This window comes from Dicentrarchus labrax, unplaced genomic scaffold (genome assembly GCF_905237075.1).
Source record: "Dicentrarchus labrax unplaced genomic scaffold, dlabrax2021, whole genome shotgun sequence".
NCBI classification, from domain to species: Eukaryota; Metazoa; Chordata; class Actinopteri; family Moronidae; genus Dicentrarchus; species Dicentrarchus labrax.
In genome coordinates this window covers 13,231,767-13,254,595 of record NW_026136720.1, presented here as the reverse complement: position 1 = coordinate 13,254,595, position 22,829 = coordinate 13,231,767, and the positions used below count along the sequence as shown (strand labels likewise).

Sequence of the window (22,829 nt, the reverse complement as noted above, 5' to 3'; positions counted from 1 at the left end):
CTGAAAGCTGTACTTTTAAAAAATAATGAATGTTTATTGTATCCATCAAGACAGACTGAGCCCCCACTGAGTGTTATGAACCATGGACAAACGCCATTTTATGAGGAATCAGATTATTTGTGTGTAACAAGATCACAATCAAACAGCAGCAAGTAGAACAAATAGCTGCCATTATATCCAATCACGAATCGTCACCCTGAAAGTAAAGTACAAATTGCACTGCAATATATTTAATGGCCCAGATAACAGCTTTACCTGTTTTGGAGATGACGTGATTCTACAGCGAATACTCAGTGTACTTATTCTTCAGAACAATCGTTTAAAGAGATTCTTATGTGACATTGTTGACTTTGATCCATAAAAGTAACTGTGTGTGTATCACAGTGCACATAGCATATAACTTCACATAGTTATAGTATCATCTTTCATAATGTGTGCTATGTTTTCTGAAATTACAAGATGACTAGTTCTATCTTAAAAATAAAGTTTAAAGTTAAAAATAAGTTTATTTACTGTTTAAAAATGTGAAGGAAAACTAACAGCATTTATAACTTATAGTATAATATACCTGAATGTATATCTGTAATAGAGTAAATTTAATATTGATATAAGGGGAAACTTATCGAATCTACCACAATCTAAGTATATGTGTAAGATGTTTAATATAGTTTTTGTGCACACACAGTAAATTATCTAATTTTAGCACATTAAAATTAGAAAATAAAAGGTGCTTTTGAGTCTTCATCCTCATGTTGTTGAGTCACACGCTTCTGAGAAACCTATTTTTAGAAACTCTTCTTTGAAAATAAGAGCTCAAAGCATGACTTTTTATGACTTACTTAGTTGCATTATTCCACTATGTTTTCCCCTGTATTGTCACATATCAGTGAATGTATATTATTATATCTGTCAACAAAAATTCACATCTTATCATCTGTTGCTCAAGGGATTTGGTGAACATGGTAAACTTCACGTCCAATCGAAGGTTGCTTCATAAGGTCTATTAAGTCATCTCTGTTGCATTATCACACTTATCTCACTTATGCTTACGTCCTGTATTTCCTGAAGCAGATCAGAGTGCTACGTAACCTGTCTGTTAATTAATGATAAGACGCTTCATAAAGGACAGAGTATTTTTGCCCGCAGTGATTTTTTACAGCACAGCACTTGGCAGTCGGGTTTAGGAGGACGCACAATGAGTAAGCCATTAGCTCTGCTTTTTCTTGAATAAAGCTGTTTGTTTTACAGTATTTTTGTACGCCATTCTTCACAAGCTAAGCCACGAGGACTCTTGTGTGGACTTATTTTAAGGTTCTTTTATCTCACAGTGTACATAGAAACTCAGCTTGTCACTTGTTTTGCATTCCTGGCTGTTGAAGTTGAAGCTGCTTTCCCAAAGGCTGCTGCACAGAAGTGAACAATGATTGTGTTTTTCAGCGGAAACCAACGGTATTCAGCTCAAAAACATAACCCATGCCAACGGAAATGGCGTGGACAACCAGGCTTTTGAAATCGAGGTATGTATTACATAGGCTATAATTTTTTAAGAAAATGGCACTTCACAATATTTATTTTTCTTTAAATTAAATGCCTTTATTTTCTTAGGAGGACAACATTTCTGATACAGGGAGTGTCAAAAGGCGGACTAAAAAGACTAAAAAAGGATTGGGATCATACATAAGGTGTGTCAGTTCAAGTGATTGCATTTTGGAAAACAAAAATAATAAATGTTTTATTGGGGGTGCAATATTCGGGGTGCAATCAGTATTAAACAGGTGCACCGTATTAAGCCTCTGCAACTTTGATTGAATTTCCGCTAGGCTATATGTAAATGTGCAGTACTGTATGTGCAGAATTAAAGTACATACAACAGAAAATCTGTGTAGTTTTATGTGCAACTGTGAAACTTTCTAATGTATTTAACACAAAAAACAGCTTTGGGGTAAATACACATTACTTGATATTTAATCTATAAGTATGTGGAAGACAATATTTTTGATTCACTCAAGTGAAGGATATTTCACATATTCAAAAGTGTATTTTGTACACAGTTTGACCTTACTTCTAATTTATCCTGTACTTCAGCCAAGTTTCCAAGCCGATTAATGCCACAGAGGATTACATCAAGGCTCACTCAAAAACCTTCAAATATGTTGTGCTGGGTATACTTGGAGCAGGTAATATTACAAGTCTGTTCAGTTGTGTTAAAATTTTATAAGCAGTAGCAGTTTATTGTCCTGCAGACTTTGACAAGACAATAATAATCACATGAACATGGACAATGATTTTTAATCAAACTTTTTCTGTTCTGTAGGTTATGTGGCGTACTTCATTGCAGCCTGTGTATTGGATTTCCAGAGAGCCACTGGTCTTGTAGTCCTAACCAGTTTGGCTGTCGTTGCTACATCCTATGAACTTTTGAAGGAATACAAGGGAGAAAGCATCAGTCGGTGTTTCAGACCGGCAGTTAGATGCTTTAAATCTAACTTGAAATGGATAAAATGGTGAGTAGATGTCTTTCATTCAGTTGCATTGTCCTCAGTATGATAAGCTACGCACAACGGAGTCTGTTAATGAGTGAAGGTGTGTTTTATTGTCTTTTTAGGGTTTTCATTTTAGCGGCTTTGGCCTTGTTTGTGGTGTGGCTTGTCTTGGACACGAGCAAGTATCCTCAGCAGCTTATCTCATTTGGAGGTGTGTGCATGTTCGTCGTGCTTATATTCCTCTTGTCAGCACACAGGACAGCGGTGAGTTTTGCACTTTAACAACTGACTCATCTCAAGGATGAATATTGACAGTGGTTTCGAAACATGCTTGGTCATTATCTCACAAGTTATCTCTGGTCTGTTTTGCTGAGACTTGTGTATCATTTGGCCTTGTGCCTCTATCATCTTAAGGTTTAGCAGAAGTGCTTCCCTGCAATAGCATACGCCTTTATGGAGACTCCCTGATAGTCTAACTATTTTCATTTTTAAACACACTTTTAGGTATCATGGAGGCCTGTGTTTTGGGGTCTTGGGATGCAGTTCTGTATTGGCCTTTTTGTTATAAGAACACAACCTGGACTCATAGCTTTCAAATGGCTCGGACAACAAGTGCAGGTATTACACTTGGATGTTATAATAAATAGATGAATAATAAATAGGCAGTAGGAATGTGTGTGACCTGAATATATGAATTATATGATACACTGCGATGATATTTACACAAGCTTAGACATAAGAGACATACCATTTAATACCTATTTGTTCATTATAAAATCAATTATTATTGCAAATTGCTGTGAAATGTGTGATCCATCATTTTTAACCAATCATCCTGAAACTCTTTGTTTGCGCAACAGACTTTACATGGCACACAGTGTTTCTTATCTACTAGGGCACAATATTCTTAGTGAATCATACATGCTTATCTTTAGAGCTACTTTATTATGCTGTTCACCCTCATCCAAGGGGTGAGTTATAACAGAATGTGTGCACGTGCATTTGGTCTGTTAATAACTTTTTAATGTAAAGTGAAGTATTATGAAGCTTTAATTCAATTTTTGTTCCTGTTCCTTCCTGTTGTAAAAATCTAAATAAATTTGTAATTGTGTCATAAATGTCATAAATGTATGGAATACGGAAACCAGTAATCATTTATAAATAATATAACATGGGTTATGCTTCCTCATTGTCCTATAATTACAGATATTCCTGAACTATACCAAAGAAGGGTCAATATTTGTTTTTGGGGATCTGCTAGCAGACATTTTTGCCTTTCAAGTAAGTGGATGAATGGATGTATTTGTTCTTAAATGTTGGCACTTAACCAAGATTATAAGTTATTAAAATTGAATGTGTTTAACTTCAGTTTTGATTTCTTCCTCAGGCTTTGCCCATTGTTGTGTTCTTCAGCAGTGTGATGTCGATTCTTTACTTTTTGGGGATTATGCAGTGGCTCATTCTGAAGGTAGAGAAAGGTTAAAACTTGTACCTTACAACATCATAGGTTCCTGTAGGTCTGTACGTGTATATTGCTTACTCCACTGCAGTGACAAGCTGCGACCAAGAGCCATGTGTTTTTGTCCATGCAGATCTCATGGGTTATGCAGATAACGATGGGAACCTCTCCCACAGAGACCTTGAGTGTGGCAGGCAATATATTTGTTGGGCAGGTATGTCTGGGCAAGGCGTCATGTCTTTGCAACTCTTTCTTTTCTTTGACATTACTACTGTGTCTACATTATTAAATGTAATGAGCTACAGTACTTACATTTTTAAATACATAACCTCTAACACTAACTGCTATAAAAAAAAAAGAACACTACATTTCTTCACCCTGCTTATTTACTTTTGCTCTATTTTTTCTGTGCATCAGACTGAGGCTCCGCTGCTGATTCGCCCGTATTTGAAAGACATGACAAAATCTGAGATCCATGCTGTTTTGACTGGTGGATTTGCCACAATTGCAGGCAGTGTCATGGGGGCATTCATCTCATTTGGGGTGAGATTAAGCTGTTTTTATACCACCACATAATCCATACAATGCTAATAAAACTAGATTGTTCTATCACACGTCAAATAAAAATAGATTCTGCTTAACCTATTATTGACCAACAACAGTAGTAACAATAGATACACAAAATTTGCTGTGGCTACACATGACAAAATAAATTTGAATTTCACATATTTAGCATGTTTTAATTGGCAGCCAAAGTTGTTTTTCTTTTAAAACAGAGAAAATCACAACAATGTATTTGACACATTAAATATCGGATTTACACAGGATCAAAGCAAAGCACATTATTGAAAATGTAAGTTGTTTTATATCCAGTGGTACCATATAGCCCTTTAGTTTTTGAGATAACCACATTTTATCCCAAAGAAATACTAATATCTCTTGGGTCTGCACAATGGCAATACTGGACCAAGAAAAAGCAATGATGAGATTATCATTTTGCTGCATGTCAAAAATGATGAAAATCTGAAAGTCCTAGTCTGTTCAAAAGGTGTTTTCCTTGAAAACAAAAACCCAGCTACTTGTGACTAACAACAAAAAAAAAGATGAAATGTGCACTGTGGCCATATACTTTGACCAATTAAAAAAATGTCAGTGGATTTGTGCTCAGCTCTGCTGGTACTTTAAGTGCTGTAAAGGATATTATTATAGAATTCCACTTTAGAAAAAAAAAAAAAACACATCTAAAAAGACAAATAACAACAATAACAATCAATATTGTGGTTGTTAAAGTAGGTAAAAAAAGGTTTATGTTTTCTTTCAAACGTTAGAAAATGTAGGTATGACTCTAACATCAATGTTGTGTTTTAACAGTATATTTGAATAATTTTATTTTATCTCAGAAAAAAGCTGCACATGCATGATATCTGTATGTTACAGCCACAAAATAAACATGTTGGCCTCACCAGTTGTTACCAGTAACATATAAAGCAAACACTGTAACCTGATAATTACTTTTAAAGCAAAATTATTTTATTTAGTAAAACTGCAATATTCATTTTGTGATGGTTTTGTTTAGTTAATTGTATTGTTTAAACAATAAGAAAGTCTTGAAATCATGCAGAATATCATATACTGTATCTGTTGTTGATTCTTGCAGTAACTCTACCACAGTGCCTTGAATTAAATGGCATTTCATTGTATTTTGCAGATTGATGCATCTTCCTTGATATCAGCCTCTGTGATGGCTGCACCTTGTGCCTTGGCCATCTCCAAACTATCTTACCCAGAGACAGAGGAGAGTCCCTTCAAGTCAGAGAAGAATGTTAAAGTGTCTTGTGGGTATGTATATCTGTCCCTTCATTTATTCTCTTCCCGTTCATGATTTTTCTACTTTTCTCCCCCAATGAAATTAACTCCTTTTGACTCCCTAGAGATGAACAGAACATTCTGGAGGCTGCTAGCAGTGGAGCATCTGCTTCAATCGGTCTTGTTGCTAACATCGCAGCAAATTTGATAGCCTTTCTTGCCATCCTCGAGTTCATAAATAGCGCTTTGCGTTGGCTTGGAAGTATGGTGGGATATCCTTTACTCACATTTCAGGTAAATTTGAGCAAAAGACTGATAGCTCAAATGTGACCTTTTGAGAATCAGAATTTTTGTTTTATTGTGTTCATTTTGCACAAACGTAAGATTAAAGGGGGTTATCCAAACATGGTGGTCAAATAATAAAAAGCTAATAAAAAGATCTATAATAAACATTTAAATAAATAATATTTATTTTGTTATGATATTTCAAAATGTAACTAATTCAGACATCCATATATTTATTAATGCAGCCATTTCACAGATTTTGCTTGCTTGTACTGTATATTTAGTGAGTCTCTCAGTATCCAAATAACCCTCTCTCTCTGTGTTCATAGCTGATTTGCTCTTACGTGTTCATGCCTGTGGCCTTTATGATGGGAGTACCATATGATGACAGTTTCATTGTGGCTGAACTAATTGGCACAAAGCTCTTCGTCAACGAGTTTGTGGCTTATGAGGAATTATCTAAACTGAAGGAAAACAGACGCAATGGAATTGAAGAATCGATATCTGTGCGTAAACTGGAGTTTGAATATTGTCACTGTGGGTGTGCTACAAGCATGAATTAGTATTTTGTGAGCACTGCAAAGAAACGAAATTTAAGGGAAACAATTTTAACGCAAAACAAAATTACATGATTTGGTTTTTTCCTGTTTCAGATTCGATCAGAAATAATAACCACTTATGCACTTTGTGGGTTTGCCAACTTCAGCTCGCTTGGTATTGTGATTGGAGGCCTTTGTGAGTATTTCATCATCCTATAGCCATGTTTAGTTCTGCCCCAGGATTCTCTCTCAGCAATGACATCTGACACAGTATTTTCTTTTCTTTTTCTCAAAGCCTCCATATGCCCATCCAGAAGAGCAGATATCTCATCTCTGGTGTTGAGAGCTATGCTCACTGGGACATGTGTATCTCTAGTCAATGCTTGCATTGCAGGTAAGAGCTTTTGAATTAAACTGGAAGAGCACTTTAGCTTGTTTCCTGTTGTACTGTACCTGAGTAGCTTTTTCACTTTTATTTTTCAGGGATACTCTATGTTTCTCCAATTGACTGTGTGAACCTGTTCAACGTATCTGCCTTCAATGCCACAGATGTAAATATACAATCTTGCTGTGAAGACCTCTTTAAAAAGTAAGCATGCACATTTTAATTCTAAAGATATTTTTTGGTGGGTGGCTTAAAATGTTAGGAAAAACATCAGTGACTCACAGGGTTATTAGATACTTGAATTTAACTTCCACTCTGTTCACTTAGGCAGTATCTGATATGGGGTTTTTGGACTTACATCTCAAATTGATTCTTTTGCAGCACTGTAAACAATGGGACCGTCTCATTTGAAGGACTGTGGAGCACAGTAGAAAATGCCACTGTGTTTTTCTCTAAATGCTGTCAGTGTTGTGATCTCTCTGCTGTGGACGTTTGTAAGTAGAGGAGAAAAATACATGCTGCAGTGTCTGTTTTTATGCTGTACTTACAGTAATTTTTCTCTCTGTGTTTTTATATTTTTGTCATAGCTCATGTAAAAATGTAAAGTCTATATACATACTATGTTTTAAAGATGAATGTAACTTTCATGTATTATATTGTAAATTAATTCAGATATTGGTTTGTATTTAAATCCAAGGATTAAAAGGAAACAGCTTCAGAAAAATACCTCAGGAAATATTCAGGCATCAACAGTTTCATGAATGTCAATATTTAAAATTAAATTGAGTAACTCAGTAATTTCATAATGTTATTGATAATTATACACACATACTGTCATACTTTATGAAAAAATAAAAACCTATGAAAACGTGAACTATGCTTGGACACAAATGTTTTACATATTTATTTTTTAAAAATTAGCTGACATAATGTGACATAACAACGACAGCACACATTGTTAACACACATTTATTCTTTCTTAATTAGTCATTCATTTACTCACTCGCACACTCACCCACGCATTTTACATTTTTCTTCACACGACTTTAGGTATTTAGTCCTTTGACTTTATGTACACATAAATACAACCATTTGTTTGTCGTCTGCTGATAAAAATTTTAACCTCATTGCAACATGTTTTTATAGAATTAGGGTTTTCTGTGTTAAACAATCATGCAATTAACTAACGGCATCTGAAGTATTTGGACTCATTTGAAGACTCTCACTGATCATTAACCAATAATACATTTCAGAATTTCCGAGAGATTTCAGTCAGTTCTGTATTAATTGTAAAAGATAAGTGACTCCAGTTAAAATTTAACCATGAATACCTGTGCACACTCATGAGATAACAGACAGTTTTCATTCTTACTCCTTAAGTCCATGCTGGCTTTGTAACCTAAAAAAAAGAATAGAACAAATAATAATAGAACAAAAAGAAAAGGCAATACTTAAGATTGGTATGGTTTCCTTCTGACCAACTGCACACAAGCAAAACTCACCACTCTCTTTTTCAGCAAAATGTGACTTGCCATAAAACTTGCAAGGCAAGGAGCCTTTCTTAATGATCAATAGGCTTCTGAAAGCTCTGAGTTTGCTCTTTTGTTTATTTTGTTCAGTGTGCCATTATCCCACAGTACATAGGTCAGGTCAAAATAACTATCTGGAACTCAATTAGCAGCTTTCCTTTCTACTCCTGTGTTTGCCATGTCAATGAGTGTGAGCATACCATAATTAAAGAGTTTACTGGTAAGCCCATTAGTGCTCATTGTTTTGACAATATCATTCAACAGCATATATTCTAAAATACTGTAAGAGGACTGATTAAAGACACAGACACAACAGATACAAAGAGCTCAAAAACAACTCAAAAGTAATGCCAAAAACAAGGTGCACGCAAACATCTTTGACCTAAAAATGGTGCTGTAATTCAACAGCGTGAGCAGTTCAAATGCCAACCATAAATAACATCTCCAAAATAAACTTTATGTCCTACACATACTGTACAACACAGATAAACATGCAGCATCTACTATGAATACATTACCTCAACCCCCTGTGTGGCTGTGGGTTTATTCTCCATAATGCATTAACTCAAACCACTAAATTGTCGACATTTGTTAAAAGAAAAGAGCAAAACTGTATGGTTCAGTGATGATGAATTTGAGTTGACAAATATTGCTTGCAGAGTTGTTTGTCCACTCATAGAGCTGATAAGACTCTGAGGTAAGTGTTTCAAACCATTTAATAGTGGTATGTCACCTGTTATGTGGCCCAGTTTTAGCTTTTTTTTCATACTGTTAAAGTAAAAACACAGATTTTGTTGTTTGGTGTCAATGAGATATAAGGTCAAAACCCTTGTACCCATTGCTCCAAATAGTCTCATAAACCTTTTAACTACAGGAAATAGCTGGACGATTGATGGCACCGTAACTGTAATGGCAACTGAGTTCACAGTAATTCTTTATGACAAGACAGGTCAACACACTATTCATTTTCTTATAATCTTACTCTTCAAGTCCTTGCTGGCTTTGGTAACTGGAAAGAAACAGGTAATACTAAACCATTAAAAGTAATAAAATCTTGCTTGACACAAAAGAGCTTCTTTTCCTACCTCATTTCAAGAACGTCAACAATTTCTGCAGGCTTGGGTTTGGCACCTGATTTATTGTCCTCTGTCTCCTGCACTTTTCTAGTTACCTTTGGGCTAGAATTTGCCTTTCTTAACATCTGAGGGCTTTGTCCTTTCCGCTGCAGCTTTGGGCTGTTAGAGCCCAACTTGCGGTTGAGCAGGGGGCTCCTAGAGCCCTTCATCTTGGTGGGCTGCAGACTATCCATAGTCTTAAGTGGTTGTAGGCCAAGAAGTCCACAGTAGTAGTTGCACTGATGGTGTGTCAGGAACTGTTCAAATACTTCAGGAGAACCACGGTCTGTTAGTCCTTGGTATCTAAAAAACAAGGGACAACTTTTCATACCAACTATTCTAATAGAAAACAATAACAGTTGCATGTATTGATATAGATACAAACCCTTTTGACTTGGTCACAACTTGAACATTTGTAATCTTCGTTTCAACACCTGTAAAAATAGATCACAGAAGATTAGTAATATGATCAATACCACAAATAGATAAATGACCGCTTTAGGGTGTCTTACCCTCCAGCCGAGTGACCAGCAAATTGCCGTGCGTCCACTGATGGATCCAGTGCTGGAAGGTGCTGCATTTCTGCTCCACCTCAGAACCAGTTCGTGTAATTAGCCTGCCTTTAGGATCCATCATACAATACTTGAGAAAGACACCCTTGATATCAGCCTCCACTGTGGCATATGGCACAGAGTTTGCAGGCCGGTACATCAGATACTGAGGAGTCACTCTGTGGGCAACACAAAAATATAGTGAGTTTATGGCAAGCAGTGTTGTACATTTTAACAGGAATCAATTATCAGATCTACTGTGTAATAAGGGTGGCACTTACTCTAGTGAAAAGCCAAAGTTCTCATTAACTCTTGCTTCAGCAGCAAAGATTTTACAGTATTCTCGAATCATGTTTTGGACTTTGCATTCCTGGCAACACAAAGAATTTAATTGAGCATATTAGTGTACTGCAGTTAATCCCTGGGAATTTATTGGTAGCAACTGACCAAATAGCAGACAATAAATCCATTACTTACGTGTTTAGTAATCTCTAGATTCCTTTCTGCAAGGTTGCTCTCCTGTTTGGTCCCGTAGGCAATGGGGTTTTGAATTTTGATGATGCAGGCGCTTCCAGACTCAAAGACAGGATCCAGTCCATAAATGACCTTCACTCTGCTGGCTTTGTGAGCACAGCCCTCCCCGATGTTCGCCGTCTCGGTCATGATGCGGCCAAAGTACCTGTCACCCCAGGTGCCACAGTTGGCCAGGCCTTTGGTGAACTGCAGTGGGGTCATCTCGATCTCCTCTCCAACTAAAGGAAAAACACAACCCAATATTTACAATGAGCAGCAATTTACTGACAATGTGTAAAAAAAAGAATAGAACAAATAATAATAGAACAAATATTTATGAGTGAAATATTTACCTTCCAAATCATCTCTTAATAATATCTCAGACAGAACTGTAAAATAGAAAGAAACACTCATAAAAACACTACTGATACTATAAGATTCAAATTTCACACTGATTTCTCCAGGCATACTGTATCTTACTGTCTACACTGAGCAGGAAGTCAGTGGTGTCAGTCCCATATTCATTATTGATGGAACAGCCATATACCCCACAGTCTTGGCTGGATGCTAGGACAATAGCCAGAGCTACTTGGCTTTCATCTCCTCCACTTGAGGATAAGGAAGGGGAAAAACACATAATCATGAATATGTCAAGTTGATTGGCTCAGAGTTATACCTAACTTCAAAGATTCAACAAGATTCAACAACAACCCACAAGGTGTCACTGTGAGGCAGAAGGTCACACTGTGTGGCAGTCTGCTGACACAGCAGCCAATAGCACATATATAGGCTTTTAATGCTCCCTGGAGATGGGAAAAATATTGTGTCAAGTTACAGTTTCTGTGTCTAGCCAGAGATTCACCTCTCTGTGTCACAGCTGTGGGGTTCACAGTCACATGAGTGCGACGTCTCTGCAGTGAGAATATGAGAATGACAGAAGGCCATGGGATGCACTCTGAGGCCCCAAAAAATCTTGTTCATCCTTGTAGAATTATGGTTTCATATTTGGAACCTGTCCATTTTTATGCTGGGTGGAAATCCTCAAAATAATAGCAGTGAAAAAGGTGACAAGTAATAATGTTAATACAAACTGAATACCAGGTGATTTTGCTGTTGATTTGTGTTACAGGTGGTTAGAGTAGTGTTTGTGACATTGTAAGACAAGAAGGGGATTTACCTTCTCTTCACCTCTAGTATTTCCTCCTCATCTCTGAACCACTTAACGGTGGAGTCACTAAGCACATTGAAGAACTGGCACCAGAGCTTCAGGTGTCCGGAGGCATCCGGGAATGGCTCTCCCCTGATTTTGCGGATGACCTGTGGAGCTGGTAGTACATGAGAGACAGAAGGGGTGCCCGACAGGGGGGCTAAAGTAAATATATACTGTACTGGAGAGTGGAGACTTTCTAATGTTTCCACTTCCTCGAGCACCGGTGTACTGATTCGACTCCTGCTGACAAACAGCAAAGTATTTCACAGAACCACTATTGTGATATTGTGATATTTAAACAAACACATTGATACAGCCTTAAAGGGAAACATGCAACTTGTTCCCACAACATAATATCTTTACAAGATTTTAAAAAATCCTAAGGAATGAATGATTGATTCTTACCTTTCAAAGGGTCTAGCTTCTTTTCAGCAGGTTTCTCCTCTCGTTTGGTGCTGACTGGCTCTTCTGCGGGAGTCTCCTCCACGACTTTTGGCACCTCCAAGGTGACCTTTCTGCGGCTCAGCAGGGGAGAGCGCCTTTCCATTGGTGGAGTATTTTGTCCTGTGGAAGCTTGTAGTAATGCTGCTCTGCGAGCCTGGCTGGGCGACATGTAGGGGCTCTCCTTCTTAACTTGAGTATCTAGCGCACCAACCACTGCTCCCTCTCCATCTTCTTTAGGTTTTGGGATGAAGATTTTGCGACGAGCTCCGGAGGCCAACTCCTCAGGTGTGGCAGAGCGTATGAGGGACAGACTGTCTCTGCGTTTCAGCCGAGGACTGCTTTCACAGGAGAGGGATGATGTTGGTGTTGAGCCTCCACTCAGATCTTCGTCTGCTTTGTCACTCTGACGATCACCCACAGTGATTACAGGGATAGCCGTCACAGCCTCATTGTCTGAGTCTGGAGGAGCTTTGGACATGAATTTCCGGAGACTGGCTGGACTCAATGATGGATGTGTTGGGGGTTTAGAGGACAGTCTCTCGACAGACGATCTGTTTCTTTGGAGCTCCTCAACAGAGACAGAACTCTCTGTTTTGGCCTCTTTAAGGGGTCTTGTCTTCAAGATTTCAGGGACAATGTTGTCTTCTGTTGTTTTACTGGATGATGGCACATTGTTACCAACGTTTGGTGTTAGAGCTTCATATAGCATTGAGAGACTGTTCTCTTTTACACTCTTTTCTGCCATTTCTTCTTTTTTCTTGTCATCATCATGCCTTGTTCCGTTTTGCTTGACAGCTGAAGTTTCTGTTTCTGTTGACTCAATGTGAGAGGACAGATTAAGTGCAGAATCACTTTCGTGACAAGTGACAGAGATCGGTGGCACCACAAACAAAGGCACAGTTGGAATTTCAAAAGACTGTGGCGTATCTGAAATGTGTCTGTTTGCACTTGCATCGTCCTCCTTGTCATCAGTGCACGAAACATTTATCACAGGAATTGATACAAAGTCCATCTGAGGGAGCTGTTTACTGCTTTTAGGAAATGGCTGCTCTCGCTCAAACATTTCTGTCTCATCATCTAATTGCGCAACTTCCTTTGTTTTCTCTGTTGGTAAGAGGTTATAATCATTCTGCATACCTTTCTGTGTGGGCAACAAACTTGAAGAATCACTCATGCTCTGTTGTTGGATTTTTACTGCTGACACATGAGTTGCATCATGTTTTTGCAAAATAGCAGACTCTGATTCTTGCTTGTTTAGTGCCAAAATACTTAGTGGCACAGTGTGTTCTTTTAGCTCAGGCTCCATTATTTCAATTTTTGGGATTACAAAATGTTCATTTGGGTTCACATCTGGCACAGTTGGTTTAGTATCTGGGGTGTCTTCAATAGTAGATATTTGGATTTGTGGAATATTCTCTGAGGGCCAACCCTGTTGTCTCTCACTGCTGTCTTGATGTGGAGCATTACTGTGTTCCTCCAAAACATTAGCATTACCTTCCTTGTTTTGTGTCACTGAAAGGCTGTTTGATTCATCAAACTCCTCTTCTTTCACTGGATTTATCTTTTCTGTCTCCTCTTCGAACTGTATGCTCTCATTCCTTGCTTCAGTGCCCTCAGCTTCGAAAATGTCTGGCTCTTGTGCTTTTAGATTTTTGCACGAATTAACTTCTTCTAAATCTTGCAATTCAATTCTGTCTTCACTATCTCTAAAACCTGAGTTTGAACTCTCCAGTGCGCTGACATTGTGGACTGTGCTTTCCTCTACTATAGAAGAACTGCATTCTTGCTGTATTTTTAGGTCACCCATCTCCAAACTCTCTGGGGCCGCAGTGGGCGGAAATCCTACATTCATTTCCTGAATCAGTGAAGTACTTTCAGTCGCTTCTTTTTCGTTATATCTCTCTACACTGTATGCTGCTACAGCAGACAGAGATGCAAGCACCTGATCTGGTGTTTTAGATTCACATGGCTCTATTCTCTCTTCCAGTGAAGATGTTGTTAATTCAGTCATTTCAGATCTGTTTATATCTGAGCACGGCTGTTTGTTTGATTTCACTTCTGCTTTCTCTTCCTCACATAACGTATTGGACAAACGACCCCCCTCTGTGTCTGGTTCACTTTCTTTGTCCATCTTATCAACACTCATCTCCTCATCTCGCAAAGTCCCAGTGGGTGCTTCTCCAAGGCTGGGGCTGTCTGAGATAACACTGTGGGGGGGAGTCCCGCTTTCTTCCAAACTAGTGAGGGTGGGTGTGGGGGAGGATTCCTCTTCACAAGGGGGTTGGGTCTGTGGTAAGACAGATATATCTTCCCTGGGTGAAGACTCATCTCTTGCAGCATGGTGATAAACTACCAGACAATCTGGCTTTTGCTGGCATATGGAAACTTCTGTGATAACTGAGTCTACCTGAGATTCAGCCTAATGGAAAGTAAACAAATAAAGCATTTTAGTACTTCCTTGCAGTGTTTGTCTTTCTCAATAAAGTCCATGAAACCCACATACCTGACACTGCTGGTTTTGATTCTTAGCCATGCAAAAATATTTGTTAGTGGTTAAGAGACCATATAGTACAACCTAGTGGAAAAAAACATTCAGTGTCATGTTGAAAATGTAAAGTATTTTTAAGAAGCTTGTTACAACAAACCTACTGCAGTGACCTTTGACAGTGTGTTACATTTTTAGACGTGTTTCTACCATAAATCAACAGAAGCATGAACACTGACAGAATATGACAAATGTAACATTGCAACGCAGTGTTATAGCCTTGAAAGAAAGGAATAGCTGTGAACAAAGTTGATCAGGCAGACAATAAATAGTTCAGAAAATAGGCAGAACAACTACAGTGAGTCAATATATTCTTGTGTTTTATGATCTGTCAGCTAATTTCAGCAACTGCTTTACATGTCACGTGCAAGGTAGCTGAAACCAAGTGTTTACACATGCAAGAGTCCAATAAAATGTTTAAATAACCCTAAACTTTAACAAACAGGGTTTATATTTTCTTACTAACTAACTAATATCTATTTTGTACTAACTTTTATGTATTATGCAAACAGTTAAACTGAGTTTAAAAGTGTACTCTTATGTGTGCCTCTTATGTTGAAACACAGACAGGGGAATTCCCACATGATTTACAAACACAAAGAACTTGCTGAGTGAGACTGAATGACAACTCAAACAAGTCATAACATGTTTGATTCACATAAACCTGCACACAATGGGATATTATAAAAAATCTTAATTATGATATTCCTGAAAAAAAATTACATTTGAGTATACATAAAGTATAAGTAAAGCTTCAAGCTTCATATAGAAGTGTTGTTGGGTTTCCCCCCTACTCTCCCCGTTTTTGCAGTTCACACCATTACAATTAATAATGAAGAGTAACGAAGGCACATGCCGCCCTCGTGACTACGTGTTCGGCCAGCAGGAACCGCCAAGAAAAAAAGAAGTTGCTGCTTTCGATGGAAAGGAACTGGTGTCACATTTAGTCTAAAAATGAAGCTGTGGTCTTCACTACACCTTGGTGCTATAGGTGTCACACTCACATGAGAAAACATTATTCAGATAAAAGGTCTGACTTCCTCCAACCAGTCATCCAGCAAGTCTCACATTATCACATCACCATAACAAAGGTACAAATGTAGTTCCACATTATGGATTTACAATTCATCTGCAGGTGCTATGTTTAAACGTAGCAGTTCCCTTTTCCACATGTCATTGTGCACCACGTTTTGGATGTTATTGCACAATGTAGAATTCAATACATATGCTGCATAAGTGCATTTCACCGAACAAAACAATTGATAAACGCATAACATATTTGGATTTCAATAAGTTATAGAATCTTATTGTCTATCGGCAATAACAGACGTTCAGTGGAATTTTGATTTTGATGGGTTAAGATAACCACATTACCTTTTGGAAATTATCACATATTATCACACAATCGTACAAATTTTTCCCAACTATCTCAAACAGGCAAATTAAAAAAAATGTGCAGAAACAGGAATAACCTTCTAATAACTCTAAGATTTTAGTGATTTTTTAAAATGTGCAACTAAAACCATATGTCTACAACTTCAAGTTTAGATTGGATTTTTGAAGTGTGTCTAACATTTAGCCATTAGTTGGCTTTCAATTTAAAATGGCCATATTTTTTAATTATTTTCATAAACTATTATAAAACTCACACAAACAAATGTCACTCTGGCACCAACAGAGACAATTTTTTCTTATTTTAAAAGAGTTTCAGTTCAAATTAATACTTCAAAGAAAAACATCAAACAAAAAAAAATTCAGTCTCACAGTCACATGTTCAAACTGAACTAAATCAGTGCATCCTAACATTATTGTTACTGTATGGGCGCTTACTGTACAGCCCGTTAATCATAGCATGATAATCCTAATACCCCACACACGACAGACATGAAACAATTCTCAAAACAGAAGTACTACCTTCTTCCCTCTTCTCTAGACTAGATGAGGAAGCGGTTTATTTTAAGAGATTGTGGGGTGGCAGGGGGGAGGAATGTGTCCAATGTGACAAGGCCCTCCTTTCATGCTCAGACCTGCGGCAGAACTCACTCTACTCCCGCTCATCCATACCACACGGCCCTCTGACATGCAAAGCCCTGTCTGTAACGTGAGAGCCGCCTCTGATATTCAGGTTTCATCACGATCTCTGACGCACTGTTGTCCCACTCATCATAGCCAACATCTGAGTTATTCTCCATCCTATTTTACAGTGTGCAGTGTGACACAAAACATCCCCCACCCCCACCTCTATTAGGTGAAAGTTGCCCCATCTTCCCACACTGTCTTGCGTTCTTGAATGATATCAATGCATTGAAACCACAGTCTCACATGGCTGACTCACTCCACCAGTCGCTGATTGCTGATATTATACTGTATGTTTAAAAGTGGTTGCATTGTCTGACTGTTCTACACTGCCCCACTATGAGTTGTTTCTTATCTACCACACTTACTACCAGCAGCCGTTCAAAGCCTAAACTGTGCCATAGTTGACATACTTCAGGCTTTGGCTCTGAAGTAGCTCATCTTGTACTATCTTGTCACACAAATGCAGTCTATATATAACTCTCAAGGGTGCAGCCAGCTGCCCTGCAAGACCCCTGTACGTACCTCAGTGAGAACTTGAAGCCCAGACAATGACATTTCTTCACCTGGACTGCTGCTCTCTGGGCTCACAGACACCTCCATAGCCACCACAGCATCATCAGCCTCCTTGGCGCTCAGCCCGGTAGACTCCTCTACGTTCTCAGGTGACAATATATGAGCTGGTGGCAGGTCTGTGTGTAGAATACTTTCATCATGCTTATGTTCATGTGGCTCCAGTGACGCTGACTGCTGCTCTATATCCATTGTTTCTGAAGGCTCCTTTGGTTTACCCATTTCCATAGGCACAACATCTTCTATCAGGGGCTTGCACTCTTGTTTATGCTCTGGTTGCAGCCGCAATGATGGTGGTGTTTGCGGTTGTGGAGGGAACGTTGAGGCATGCGAGTGGTCAAACTCTCTCTCCTCAAAGTGATCATGAGAGTCCTTCTTACTCTTACCAAAGAAGAAGTCTTTGACTGTGTGAAGCATAGAGGAGATGGAAGCCTGGATGTGGTGGTGGTCGTGATCCTTATGAACCTTGCTGTGATGTTTGACTTCTGAATCATGTTTTGTGGTGGGTACTGTGTGCGACATCACCAACGACCTTTCCCTTTCCTCCTCTCTCTCTGTGGCCAATTCATGTTCTCTCCTTTTCTCTCTCTCATACTCTTCCTCTAGTGCTTTTTCTTTTTCTTCTCTCTCTTTCCGTATCCTCTCTTGCTCTTTCTCTTTCTCTTTACTGGCATTTACAATAGGAATATCCATCTCTTTATGTTTCTCCCCTCTAGGTGAGTTGAGTTTCTCCTCAGCAGCCTGGGACTGGAGAGTCTCTGCCAGAAAGTGTGCCAAACTGATTCCGCCATCATAACAATTTTCCCCTCCATTCCCCATCATATGACTCCTACTGTTGCTGCTGCTACTGCTGTTAACACCGGCATCTACTCCATTTGAGATCTTTATTTTCTTTTTGGCCAAGGTTTTCTCGGATGGAGAAAGGTCACTGTCTTTGACTGTGTCCTTGTCTTCAGAACTAACTCCATTAGGCTCTGCAGAGGCTCCCAGTTGTTCCACAGCCTCAGGCTCCTTGACCACTGGGCTCTCCTCCGGCGGTGGGACGTGCCGCTTCCTCTGTGGACGTTCTGGGCTTCTCTGCGGTTTCTCTTTCTGCATGTTTTCTTTATCCTCCTTCTTGGGCTGGATTTCCAAATCGTTCTTCTTCTTCTCTGCTTTCTGCTTCAGCTTGGCAAAGAATCTCTGGTGAATCTTGTACTCGTTCATAGTGCCAACTTCCAAAACTCCCGAGCAGGAGACAATACCTTTGCTATTGCTGGCTGAAACCTGATAGATGGCTGCATCATCCAATGTGCAGCTGAAAACAAAAACACTTATTACACTCATTTCTCACATTGTAGGTACTCTGACAGCGTTATGACATTTACAACAACAACAAATAAAGCAAACAAACAAAGATACATTTCTAATCATTTATATTATTCTAACAAAGTTGTATTACATACTTGTAAATATGAAGGGTATGGGTTTTTCCATTACGACGAATTTCATATTTTGGGAGTCCACAGTATCGGTCCATTTCCATATCATCTTTATACCATTTCAGTTCTGGAGCTGGGTAACCTAAAGACATAGATAAACTTTAATGAACTGATTGCCTCTGGGTTACAAACAATCCACTCCGAAACACGCCACAAATCACTATGAAAGCACTATGAACATTTGTTACACTGGGAACATGTCCTAAGAGACAGTTTGCACTAAATACCCTTTTTATTACTGTTTAAAAGCGTTGGCATGTGTTTTAGGCTGTTGCATAATTTTTAGGATGTGTCACACAGGAACAGCTGCTGCTGTTGGATGGGCCCACCCATCCAATCTGCCTGCAGTCTATAACACAACATCTTGTAAAAACCAGTTTTAATATTATACGGCCTGATGCGTTTTTATGGAGCAGTTCAGGAAGAATAAAGCAGTTCATTCTGATGCCTTCCAAGTGAAATCTTGTTTTCAGATTAGTCACATCCTGTTTCTTTACACCACAACAATCTGAAAAGTTTCATTTACTCCAAGAAAGAACAAGCAAAGACATGCAAATGAAAAAGGCTGTTAAGAGCAGACCTACCTGATACCACACAGGTGAACTTCACATTACAGTTTTCTGACACTGCCTTTGATTTCAAGGTGGTCTCAAAGCAAGGCTGTATGTCCTCGGTCAGCTGAGCCATGACGCTGCACAACGTGCTCCTGGAAGTTAACGCTATTGCATTAGAAAGTCAATTTCTTGCTTTCAAATAGTAAACAGTTTTAACACTTGAGTATCATTTCAGGGACCTCTTCACCTCAGTACATTCAAATTGACTTGCTCAATTAAGAGGACAAGGTTGTTAATGTAAATTTTGGTAGTGTGAAAGTGACACGGGGACTTGTGAGATGTCAAGCAAAACAAAGGTGTCAATCCAACACTAAAACCGATGTTCATCACTAAAACTGAACTGAACACGAGACAAACTGGACACTTACATTTCAGTTCAAACGTTGGTAGGTTTAATTCTTAGGGTAAACCAGTTTTGTGGTTAAGATGTTAGTTGGGAGGAATGTTTTAAAAGTATGGATTACCTCGTTGGCCTGTAGTGAGAATACCTTGAATAGCTATTCAGAGAGGAGGCAAATGAAGGGACGTCGTGATTAATTAAGATCTGCGTATATGGAACCAACCTACATAAAATAGTTTAATAACTGCCCCCCTCTTTGATAAAAGGAGCACATTCTTATTCTTATTTTTTGAAGATCAGAAACAGAAACACGATTATCACTATCGATGTGATAAATGTGATTTGTGACCCACAATGTGATATGTTGAACAATGTGGTATCATTTACTCTTTCCAGGTAAATTAATTTAAGTATACAGAGACATTTCTGGTCATGTTTTGAGACTGTTACTTAATCTGCCTGACCCAGATGACCTTTCTTGACCACCATGCAATGTTTTTTTTGTGTGTTTTTTTTACACAAATCTGCTTCACAAGAAACAAAGACTTACATGCTCTGCATATACAGGGATTATAGATAAGGTTGTTTACCTGTTTTCAGGCCTAACATTCGAGAGGTAAGTATTGCGGCTTTCTGAGCGGCCATTGGAAGAGCTGCTGTCCTCCTCATTGAAGCTGCTTGTCCTCCCATTGCCAGAATAAGTGCGAGTCATTGGCCTTCTGGAAGTCATCGTCCACTGAAGCAATTCACAAAAATGTTTAAATCCGATATAAATGTATCACCCACAGTATAAAGCTACTTTGTGGTCACGTCCAAAGCTTGTTCAAGGTTCAAAGCTCAGATTTAATAGTGTTATCCATGTAAAAGCCCCTGGGGAAGAAAAAAAAAGGCTTCAGAATGACAACAAAACCTGTTGTAAGTCAATCAGACAAAGTATAAGATACACTCTGGGTTATTTGCTTGTACAAAACGCAAAGCCTCAATGCTCTTTCTTTCTAACCAAGCAAAGTACTTACATTGGAGCAAGTTATAAATAGGCTCAGCTATCAGGTTGTGGAAAGGCTGTTAGTGGTCAAGCACAAACCTTAGATAAGTTATACACTTGTACGTGCTAGGAATATAATTCAGGTGTTTCTCGGCCTTCTTAAAACCTGGTAAATCTTCCAACTTACCACTGAGATGTTGTCAGTGTTGCTTTAGAGCCAGAGTCTGTGAAGAAAGTCTCTGTAACTGCCTATCATAGACACGCATGTGTTGCCAGCAGGGGCCTATTTATAGCAGCCCTACAAATAGGTGCAAGAGCACATCAGAATTTCTGAAACTAGACTTTAAACTTAGCAAAGAAATTTAAAAACTAAACTGAATTCATAGTAACAGCTAATCATTTAAACCAGAATACATTCCTAAAAAGCTGCCATTTAATCAGTGGTCACACTGTTAAATATGCTCTGCTTTGTTTTGATCTGTCCTAATAAGTTGAAAAAGAGTGTCCCATCTTAGTGTGAAGCTGTAGTGGATTGGATGTGGACTTGCAAAACATGTCTGTCTAATATGGTTTATGATGACAACCAATGGTTTATGTCCGCTTTGCTCAAGAGTTGCTTAAGGACAGCCCCCCTGACTTTGTATTGCAACACATGGTCAAAACATAGAGACCCCCTTGCTCACATTTCAATATCAATGAGACAAAAACAGGCTCAGCTGACAAAATCTATACTTTGATTTAACGAGGTGAGGGTATTTTCAAATACTGATTTATTTGTTATGTTATAGTTTTCGATTGGTCTCATTTATTTGTTATGGTTTTAGCTCGTTCTTAAATTGTTTTAAGGTGATAGTTTTTTACTAGGATGAATTGTTTTATACAACTGGATTTAAAATTGTATTCATGATTTCATAATACCATTTCTATCTAATACTGGTTTGTCTGCAAGTCACTGTTGTATACTGGCACTCTCAACTCTGAAAATTAGATTTCAGGCTTACTTGGTCGTTAAAACTTTATTTAAACCTAATACCTTTTTGTAAAAATGCCTTACACCTAGCTCTATGTCTGCAATATGAAAGGGACGCTAACAATAATACATATTCAATAATATACTTAAATGTATACAAAAACTAACAGACATTAACAAACATATTATTTGAATATAGTTTATTTTAAATGATTTTCTAAATGGTCAACAAAGGATAATAAACTCTTTAAAAGGACTGGCAGATTATATATTTAAAGACATAACATATTATGCTGTTTAAAAAGCCAAAACAACCAAAACACAAAGTTAGCCGTACTCGCACCCTGCCCCCTACCTACTCATTCAATCCCAAACATGTCATTAACTCACAGAACATTTGACATTATAACAGAACATTACTGCAGGGTCGCTACAGTATAGCATTTTTACCCTTCTACAATGAGATACTTTTAAAATATTTTACACGCATCTGAACATACAGTATAAAGGTCATTTGCTATACTGTTGGGCAATTCGTGAGAGTGAAAGGTTGTTTTCTGTGTAAACAAGCCAAGAATAGAAGATTTAGAAGAATATTGTGATGATGGTTTGTATTTGATCTTTTTGTCATTAATATAACACAAAGCAGACTGAATCTACATTAGCCTATGATTTCTCAGTCTCAGTGAAAACGCAGTGTGAGTTTCAAAAACACATTTTTGTCCCTAAAATCAACCCCAGCCTGCGATTGTACAGTACCTGAAAAGAGGCCAGATTGCTCATTACCGTAATGTCACGAAAAGTGGTTCTACCGGCCTCTCCCTTACATTCTTCCTAAAGACTTATCCGGCGTTAATTGTTTTTTTTTTTTTTTAGCTGTTTTTGAATTCAAAACATACTGTTATTTTCAAATCAAAATCAATATA

The 22,829-nt window shown here is 38.3% G+C and overlaps 2 protein-coding genes across 3 annotated transcripts; one reads left to right on the top strand and one right to left on the bottom strand.

The window, feature by feature from the left end:
• The first annotated feature begins 1,066 nt into the window (after positions 1-1,066).
• On the top strand, positions 1,067-7,831 carry slc28a1 (solute carrier family 28 member 1). Its single transcript, XM_051382367.1, has 18 exons — positions 1,067-1,199; positions 1,438-1,517; positions 1,606-1,682; positions 2,086-2,177; positions 2,315-2,504; positions 2,606-2,747; positions 2,988-3,101; positions 3,690-3,764; positions 3,871-3,951; positions 4,076-4,156; positions 4,360-4,485; positions 5,651-5,781; positions 5,874-6,042; positions 6,363-6,539; positions 6,687-6,768; positions 6,868-6,966; positions 7,056-7,161; positions 7,339-7,831. Exons 1-18 carry the CDS (start codon positions 1,196-1,198, stop codon positions 7,457-7,459), a joined length of 1,947 nt encoding a protein of 648 aa, XP_051238327.1. The 5' UTR covers positions 1,067-1,195; the 3' UTR covers positions 7,460-7,831.
• A 1-nt stretch (position 7,832) lies between these two features.
• On the bottom strand, positions 7,833-21,428 carry alpk3a (alpha-kinase 3a). 2 transcript variants are annotated; one of them, XM_051382365.1, is made up of 15 exons: positions 21,121-21,428; positions 20,539-20,818; positions 20,073-20,105; positions 19,579-19,700; positions 18,959-19,076; positions 17,466-18,810; positions 12,281-14,738; positions 11,843-11,990; positions 11,146-11,273; positions 11,019-11,054; positions 10,630-10,904; positions 10,434-10,522; positions 10,114-10,331; positions 9,987-10,035; positions 7,833-9,904 (listed from the first exon to the last, which is right to left on the bottom strand). In XM_051382365.1, exons 2-15 carry the CDS (start codon positions 20,676-20,678, stop codon positions 9,568-9,570), a joined length of 5,496 nt encoding a protein of 1,831 aa, XP_051238325.1. In that variant the 5' UTR covers positions 20,679-20,818; positions 21,121-21,428; the 3' UTR covers positions 7,833-9,567. The 2 variants fall into 2 exon arrangements, with proteins under 2 accessions (XP_051238325.1, XP_051238326.1); XM_051382366.1 differs by lacking the exon at positions 20,073-20,105 and having other exon boundaries at positions 21,121-21,427.
• Between the last annotated feature and the right edge of the window lie 1,401 nt (positions 21,429-22,829).